Here is a 9,621-nt window from a genome sequence, read left to right on the forward strand (position 1 = left end):
TATATATATATATGTATGTATGTAAGACTTTATAAGAACATCAAAGTCATGATCTTTTTAGTTGCATCAACAAATGTTTATTAAATCAACAATAAACCAAATAGCTCTGAGCAATGTGAGACTATTTGGAGAATCAGTGAATCCAACCAACTTTGCCAAATGACACTGATGCAGCTGACACTGTTATCATTTTAAACAGTTGATATATATCATTAAACTATCTTAAACGGGATTATTAACGTATTCAGATTTTTTTCTGATAAACTCCAATGGCATGAAAACATATATCTCTTAGTCTCAAGAATGTAGATCTCTTATGAAAAGGGTCAATTGGATACATCAGTAATCCATACGAATCTGTCACTGATATTTATTTTGGATCCAATAGTTCTTTTGAATATCGATAATACTGAGTGCAAACATCAGTGAGTCACGATCCATTTGACCTCAGCAAAAACATTTACATAAAAAGGTAATGTGATAGAAACAACAACAAAAAACACGACATCATGGAAAAAATATAAAGAGGTGACACTTAAAATAGTATACAACGTTTATGTAAAGTCATCAAATTATCACTCAATTAAAATGTATTTACTTACTACAATTTAAACCCAGTAAATAATGATTTTGTCAATAATGAAAATCAGTCTCATTACAAGAACATGTATACATAATTCAAAATCAATTAACGGTTCATGCATTTCCACACACATTAATGCTGTGATCTTACCACTCTACATTTAAATGCTTTTTTTTTTTTACAGCTTCTGCTGGAGTTGTAAAAATTTGCAGAGTGTCAATGACCAGGTTGCACTAAGGGAGCTCTAAGAGATTTCTTCTGTCCAAGACATATGTGGAAAATTCTAGTAATCTAGGGATTACTGAAACATTTTCATGATACAATTCCACATGCATTATAGCCATTTTTCAAGTCAATTTCAATGGCTTGAAAAATGTGGAAAACTCATAATCAAGGCATGTACTTAACCCCTTTCATCCTAGGGATGATATGTATATCCCTGATATCATCATGCTGGAGCAACCAACACAAGTAGCGCTCGGTCCCCATACCCCATCCACTGGTGAGGAGTGGTTTCACTTGGCGCATGTTAATGTACCATTTATAAGATTTCTCTGACACTCCATGATGCCTCAGAGCCTCTTGTACGATCTCAGGAGTTGAATGGCGTTCACCAAGACCTACAGTCTCACCCAGCCCCAGCAAAAGGTCGGCAGCTTTGGCTTTGCGTTGCCCAGTGCCCTCCACATATGCTTGGTAGAATGGAACTGCCAGATGGTCCATCTCGGTCAGCCAAACAGCTCCACCATATTTCTCAATTAAAACCCGCTCTCCTTTACGTGTTAACTTTCTGCCAAAATTCGGCTGACCATCTTGGACCCACTCTAAACAGTCAGCAGAGGGCATCATGGGGATGGACTGGTCTAGAGAGACTCTTGAAAGTCTGGATTTTCCCTCCAGCTTACTGAGCAGAGCTGTGACATGTGCAAGGGTCCCAGCAGTGTTCAGGATTATATCTGAGTGTTTCTTCAACATGGACTTGGTGAGATGAACCAAGTATCCCTCTGCTATGGACATTGCATTGTCCATGTCACCCTGCAGTTCACACTCCACATGATAGAACTGGTTTAAGTGTGTGGCATCAGGATCTTCCCCTCTGAAGCTGGGAGATATGTAGTAGGTCCCTGGCAGGTTTTCCTGGAAGCGAAGGAAGTATTCCAGTACAAATTGCATTGAGTCAGCAAGGTACACACCCTGGCCCAGGAGATTGACAGAAACTGGCTCTGAGTCAGAACCCAAGCCCATTGGTGAGGAGATGGTGTCAGTGGTGAGAGGTGTCAGAGCATATGAGTACTGGCAGGAACTGTTGAAGTATTCCACTGTGCTGTGGAAAAGAGTGTTTTGGATCTTGAAAAGGTTTCGATACCACTGGCTCTTGATGGCTGCCATGGAGTGAGACTCAGGATCTGTCCAGGAACGAGCAGGCTTGCACTGGGTAATTTTCAAGTGGATGGTTTTGAGGGTTTCAGAGTCAGCGGGTGGACCATTCAGTGATGAAACATATCCAGGGTAGCTTTGGAAGCATTCTGTTTGCAGCTCAGCAGGTTTAGTGCCATCTGGTGAAGGTAACAGAGGGATCAACTTGGCATGAGCATAGTCGATCTCAAATCCCTCAAAGATCAGTGCAACACTTGGAGCTTTCATCCCCTCTTCCAGCAGTCGAGCAACTTTGTAAGTGGCCAAGATCAGTGCTGTGTAGTCAGGTTCCTTCAGTTTGAAGATGTCACTGGACAGAGGTTTGCGTGGCACCACAACAGTTAGACCAGGACTGTTTGAATAAGGTGTCAGAAAGGCAACAAACTCACTGTCTTCCCACACTCTCCACTGTTGCTGCTCCCCACGAACAATGCGACTGAACAGGTTGTCATTGGATAGGTCCCCCAAAAAATCATAGCAAAAAGGTGCATTTGGTGTTGGCAGTGCACTTCTAATCTTATCTTGAACCCGAGCCAGTGTTTCATTATCCCAGCGTGGACCACTTTTTGAGGTGCAATAGCCAGGATTATAAGCGTGGAACTCTTCTTCACTAGCAAGATGGGGCTGCCATTTTGGCTCTAAGCCATGAAGAGGGAGGAGTCTGATTTGTGCTGGCTCACCAGGACTTGGATTGAATACCAAGGCACAACGTTGCACTCCCAGTCGCTCACATAGCAAGTTTGAGACAACTCTTGCTCCTTGTAGCATAGCAACAAAATCAGCTGTAGCTAAGTGGAAGATGCTGCTTGCCCCACTAAGAGTTTTTCTAGTCAGAATCGTTGCTCCAGGGATCCAGGGTTTGAGATTTAGATAAGCAACAAGCTCATCTGTTTCCCAGATAACATTAGGAGGATCTCTCAGGGGTCTGAGGACCTCTACTCGTGAAATGCCACAAATCATTGAGGCCACAAAGATCACACCAGCATTTGTCTCAATGACAGCATCACCTTTAGCATCCAGAGCAATGATTCCAGCACAGATCTCCTTCAGATCTTCAGCTATCACTTCTCTGCACGCTTCCCTAAGGCTGTGGCCTTTATGATGGTATAGACTTGCTATTTTCTGAGCAACTGTGTTCCTCAAAAAAACATCCCCATCTCCAGAGCAGGTAATGGCTAACTTGTCATCAGCATATATACCTGCTCCTACTACTGCTGTGTCCCCAACCCGCCCTTTCAGCTTTCCTACCAACCCGCCTGTAGAGGTTGCAGCAGCCAATCTATTCCAGCGATCCAAGGCCACAGCACCAACTGTCTGTGGATGATTGTTTTTGGAGTTTTTTCCACTACTGAGTTTTGCAGTTAACTCTCTGTGACGTACATCAGTGTAGAAATACTCAGGGCCAACGGGCTTCTGCTTTTCCTCAAGCTCTTCAAGAAACTCTTCAACTCCGTCTCCCACGATCAGTGCATGTGAGCTTTTATCCATTACACACCTGGCTGCTTTTATTGGGTTCTTTAGACTTTGCACACAGGCAACAGATCCTGACTTCTTTGTACTGCCATCCACAATGGTTGCTTCCATTTCATTTTTGCCATTTTTGTTAAATACAGAACCTTTACCTGCATTGAACAGAAAGCAGTCTTCCAGAGCTTCCACTGACCTCTGAACTGCATCCAGACTACTGCCACCTTGTTGAAGCACGTGGGATCCGAGAGTTAAGGCTGTTTGTAGAGCAAACTCAATGACCCCTATTACTTGGGAGTTCAGCATTATCTCTTCTCCAGCACCCCCATGAATCACTAGAGTGTAGTCTGGACTCATGCCAAGGGTACTACCAGCAGTGCTTTTGTCTGTGCTCTCTGGATAATGAATTTTCTCTCCATTAAGTTTCTCTCTTTGACCCTGCTGAAGTAGACACTCAAGGGCTCCCATTTCACTTGCAATGGCATATCTAACAGCTAGAAGCATCAATAACTTCAGGTTCATCTTGAGGTTTTGTTGGAGCTTGTCTAGTGCAAGAGCAAAGCTACCTTTCCCATTAAGCACAATGCGAACCTTGTCCCTCTTCCCAAGGTAGGTTACAGCTAACTGGTCTTGAGCATAGACATTTCCTACTCCGCACTCTACTCCTTCCATGAGATCTGTACCTGTCAGATACACAGATGGACACCCAAAGGGGTCCAGGAACCTTTTCAAGGGATTTTCAGATGGCAAAGCTCGGCGCAGAGCAGCTAGGTGGGGGCCAACACCTTGACCACTTTTGGTGTTTTTTATTAGCTTCTTATGCTCCAGAAATGCAACATGGAACAACTGCAGTAGGTCAGTAGTGTATTGGATGGCGTTATCTGGACCAATGCAGGATGCCAGGGCACCTACTAACTGACGAGAATGCGTGGTGATTGAGTATGTAGGATCACAACGACCATGTTTGTAGTGGCGCATATGGGAAGGTGTGACAAGTATGTGATTTGAAGCAGCTTCCCCAAAGGTCTGCCTCATGGAGAGCTGCAAAGAGAAGTTGATCCAGGCATCATATAGACCTCTGTGCCCTCTGAGAGTAGAGAAGACATCAGGATAGGAGGAGATGTCAAAGGTGAGAACTGGGTGGTTTGTTTTTAAATCGAGGCTCTGTTGGGGGGTATTTACACCCTGTAAAGGGAATGTTAGAGGATGGGGACAAACAGAATTAATATTGTTTACTGCAACAGATCCAGTCATGTTTTCAGTGCCAGTATGCAGTGGGTTTAAGTCAACAGTCTCCGACAGATCATACACATGTTCAGTCACAAGCCCAGCCACCATCCCATCCACAGCACTGTGCTCAAACACCATTCCAGCTGTGCAGTTTTTGAACACAACCAGGTTCAACACCTGTCAAAAAACACAGAAAAGAAAGGGATTATTTTGGGTTTCTTTGCCCTCCTTGACCCTGAATTGGATAAGTAGTATAAAATGGATGGATGGATGTCCTCTACAAATCAGCAAGCAATAAACAAATTATTTAATTATAACTCTTAATTACTACTCTGAGGCTTTAAATCTTTTAACAGTTGTTAAAACTATAACAAAGTTTCGCAGTAAAGAGCTAATACAGCTGAACTAAGCTTGTTCTAGTTTCCCTCCATTACCTTGTCATAGTATCTCAGAGATGGATTGTGTCCTCCTCCTCCCAGCCTCACTGCATTGAGGAGATCAGCCAGTTCAGAGGGTGCATCATAGTCTTCTAGACAGAGCGTAAGTATAGCACTCTCCATCAGCCTCAGTGATGTCAGTGCTGTTCCTCCTTCCTCAAGGATCTTTTCCCTTCTCGCAGCCCAGGTCTTACGCTCCAGAGCTGTGAGGTTGCAAATGGATGAAGGATCATTTTGTTTCCCTGCCCTGGGTTGATCCATCACCTGAGCAAGCTGGTTATAGATGTCAATAAATGACCGCGCAGAAACTGGCCCACCAGTGCTCGGTCGCCACAGTATGTCAACAGGGAACACTCCGCCAACACAGGTAATGACAGCATGGAGGCTGTCAGGGAAGATCTGCAATTACAAAGTCTACAGATTAGAAAATATTTGATATACATTCAGTAGGTTAGTACATCAATAGATAAAGAATAAAGTATTTTAGGATTCATCAAGATAGTTGTACTGCTATTAATCTCACCTTAATTTCATCTTGAACCCTCCCAGGAATACGGGTGGCAGCGAATACTTCAGCCTGCTGGGTGTGCTCCATTGGAATATTGCCTTCCAATAAGACGGGCTCACTGTAAAGCTTTGCTGCTGCCCAGAGCAGAGCAGCTGCTCTACTAAGCTGGTTACATTTCTTTGCTTTAGATGGAAGAAGAACTACAGGGAGTGCTGTGGAGATGGGGAGAGGGTCAGCACAAGACAACAGACCTCTTTTGAACTGCTTTGTCACCCAGTTCTCTTGGCCTGCAGCACTGGTTGCTAATTTCTGCTGGGCTTCTTCAAGGAGCTCTCTTTGTTGTTGCAACGTACTTTTGAACTCTGGGTAAAGATCGGGACCTAAAGTAAGCTGCAGAACACGGCTCACTTCTTGCAAGGTAACATCCAGATCTGGAATGGGGTAGTCGAGAAGGGTCATCCTGTTAATACAGAGGAGGCTTGACAAAAAGAAAGAAAAAGAGAGAAAGTCCATGACCGTTCCAGGTACTTTGTGAGATTTTCCAAGCATGCAAAGAACCAAGACAAAAAGAACCAGATACCAATACTTGTGCACATTTATCAAGTCAGAAGACTGATGGATTTAGTTTAAACAAATGGGGCTGACGTAAAAGCTGTAGAACACTATTCTTGCAGCACAGTTACTTTGTAATACAGTATGTCTCAGTAATATGACAGTCAAAAGCAGTTTTTAAATCACATTTTGTAAGGATCTAGAGGTTTGGTTTATAACTAGATATTTGAAAAAGTAACTAAACTATGCATTTTCTGGAGAACCTGTAGGGGAATTGTTGCTACTGCTGGACTTCTCCAGCAACACACAGCAGACCTTCAGTATGTGTGTTTAAAAAATTGGCAGATTAACACAATTTAAAACTGGGAACAGCAGCTTAAATACTTGAAGCTGTGATGATTTGTTTAAGCTGGAGTATGACCTGACCTGGGATAACTGTCCTAAAAGTATGTTTTTGTTCCCATACTGTAACCTCAAATGCAAAATCTCAGACAGTTCAGGATAATGAAATGCAGATGGATGAACTGGTTTAAAGAGGGTGAAAATGTGTGTAGATTCATTTCAAGGAGGGCTCTATAATCATATTCAACTGTCAGTCTAAGAGAGAAGGACAAGTTGTAAAAGTATCCATCAATCAGAGACAGAAAGAGGAGATTCAGATCCACCAAAATGTTAAAAATGTGGTCACAGGAGCAAGACAGGAAGAGAGGTCATTTCTGCTTTTCTCCCAAAAACATTGAATATCTTATAATTGGTCTCAGAGAGGCAGTTGGATATCATATTGATGCATGCTCAATCATCCAGGTAAGTAAATCCCCAAAAGTTGATTCTGTTCATCTGGACGTAGCGTTTTGTGGGCCAAGCGTTTCATCACTCATCCAAGTGACTTCTTCAGTCTCAGCTGACTGCAGGTTTCCCCAACCTTATAAACTGTACATTTGCATAATGACTGAAACCAGCACCACTGAGGGAACAATGGACTGGGAGGTCAGTTCCTTGGGTCCTGGCCTTGCAGTCAGCTGAGACTGAAGACGTGGGGTAATACCACCTTAAATATGTAATCAGGTAAGGTTTTCTAACACAACATTTAACTACATACACATGTGGTATTAAAACTTTTGTAGATCAATGTATTTATAATTATTAATTACCAGTTACCAGTTCTGTCTCTCTATATTCACATGTTCCTATTTTCTGCTAAGCACCCCAGGGAACTATCTACATGAACCACGTGACCACCCCTGACATAACTCTTACCATTCGAGGGCCCTGCTATGGATGTAACTTCTATCAAAGCTAGCTAACATTCATAATGGTAAAATTAGGAACTTTAAACAGAGCTTGACAAACAAATATGTGACATTGCATCTTTTGTATAGAGCTTGTACCCTGTGTTTGTACTGATTAGAAAATGTTAGCTTATCAACATAGAATGATGAATATTCCAAAATATTACTCTATATATTACAATATTCCAATATATCACTATATCACTGCTGTTGTTAAAGCGAATTGTTAAATGTTGTCATTTTTATGCTTACCATCTCTACATTGTTTTAACTCTGTGATGAAACAATGTAGAGATGGTAAGCATAAAAATGACAACATTTAACAATTCGCTTTAACAGCTGTTTTGTTCCACAGTTTTTATTGGCAAACTACACCTCAGATCTCACATGTAACACAAACTACACAAACCGGCACACCGCAGTGTATTTGTCCATATAGCTACTGTATAACAGAACATTTTCCCTTTACGGTTTCCTCACATGATGTCCAACCATTCTCACATTAGCGGAGCCTGTAAGTGAATTATCTGATTTATGTTTAAGAGCCTGCTGAGTGAAACACAGATTTCCTTGTGCTTCAATGAGGTGAACATGAATGGAATGCATCCAGATTTTACTTCTGTATTAGACAATACCCCCAGCACTCTACAGCTACACAGACCCTTGTAAAGGCTCATAACTAAGCTCATCTGCTCACACGTGAAAGCAGTTACTCCCTTTCCCTAACTTAAGTTGGCCAGGGTTTTTTTGTTGCTGGTCGTCAAGGAAACATGTCCCTCGCCAAATGACTTTCTGGGAAATTAGATTTCTCCTGATTGGTCCCATCAGTTTGAATCACCCACACAATGCTGGCTGTCTGTCCTTTATCCGAATCTTGTGTTCCATCTGATGGATTTGGGTTCTGCAGGGAAGCAGGTCTTGTGATTCCAAAAGCTCAGCTACCAGAACTACTACTGTGTGTTACATCATAGAGTAGAAATAGCCAACTGATGGGCAATAAAGCAACAGTAACATTATTTTTGAAAAAATCGAAACGAATTAAGAATAAAAAAATCTATTATTTTAACCTCATCACATACTGGGTCACCAGCAAAGCTCTTAGAGGCAGGGCCTGGATTTCAGTTGAACCACAGTTTAGTTTAGTTTAAGAAACTAGAAAATGTTGCTTTTCAGATCAACTCACTTACAGACATTTTGGCCTTATAGTTCATCTCTTATAAGATTTTCATTTGGTTATGCCAAATGGTGGGTGTTATTTTGTTAATATTTCTGCAGAGGAAACCAAAATATAACAAAGGTTATTGTAATTGTGTTAAAAAGATATTTTTTAAGCCTCTGAAGCACTATTTATTTCCAAAAACGTACAAAACTCATGCCACAGAAATAGTTGTCAAAAGCTTATCTGAAGAAAATGATCCACAAAAAATTGATTTTATAACATTTCTTAATATTGAAGTCTGTACATTAAGATCACAGACACTGTGCCGGGGTCAGTACTTCAGAAATATCTTCAATTCACCTTAGACGTTAGTATGCTGTATGCTGTACATGTAACTGCATCAATACAAATCAAATCATTATCTCCTCATCATATTTGAAGGGCTTTGAGTGCAGTAGCAGTAGAAAACTGCTCCATAAACACCAGAACATGAACCCTTTACCTTTATTCACCTGTACATTTTATTTAGAATAAAATAAACTTACCTCACTATGAAGATGTCTCGAGATCTGGCCAGCTGGTAGGGTGGAAGACCACTCAGTGGAAATAAAACTTGGTTGGACTGGAGAGACAAGGCTTTGTCTATAACACACAGGCTGTGACTCCAATTAAGCAATTTAGTCTCTTGCCTGTCCCTTTTCTCTACCTCTCAATGCCTCTCACTCAGTCGTCCTCGTGCTCTCTGCCCTCAGTGGTTCTTCTCTAGTGTTTTTTTTTTAAATCCTCTCTCACACAATTTGGACCCTCACAATGCAGCAAAAACTGCCAAATACACTCAGGAAAGTAATTCCTGGAGTTTTATCAGGTAGCGTCTTAGGAAGTGAGAGATTCAGCAGTTTGTATTAGTATAGCAGACAACAGTACATCTGCATTAACGGTGTGCCCCTTTTTTATACCGGGATCAACTTCTGCTTTACGTC

At 41.7% G+C, this 9,621-nt stretch overlaps 1 protein-coding gene across 1 annotated transcript; it reads right to left on the reverse strand.

Moving 5' to 3' along the window:
- Positions 1–66: 66 nt before the first annotated feature.
- LOC102212168 (uncharacterized) lies at positions 67–9,548 on the reverse strand. Its single transcript, XM_005743458.1, has 4 exons — positions 9,187–9,548; positions 5,657–6,119; positions 5,131–5,532; positions 67–4,873 (listed from the first exon to the last, which is right to left on the reverse strand). The coding sequence occupies exons 2-4, from the start codon at positions 6,098–6,100 to the stop codon at positions 974–976; spliced, it is 4,746 nt and encodes a 1,581-aa protein (XP_005743515.1). The 5' UTR covers positions 6,101–6,119; positions 9,187–9,548; the 3' UTR covers positions 67–973.
- Positions 9,549–9,621: the final 73 nt, after the last annotated feature.

This window comes from Pundamilia nyererei, unplaced genomic scaffold, assembly GCF_000239375.1.
Source record: "Pundamilia nyererei isolate P.nyererei 1_Seehausen unplaced genomic scaffold, PunNye1.0 scaffold00132, whole genome shotgun sequence".
NCBI classification, from domain to species: Eukaryota; Metazoa; Chordata; class Actinopteri; order Cichliformes; family Cichlidae; genus Pundamilia; species Pundamilia nyererei.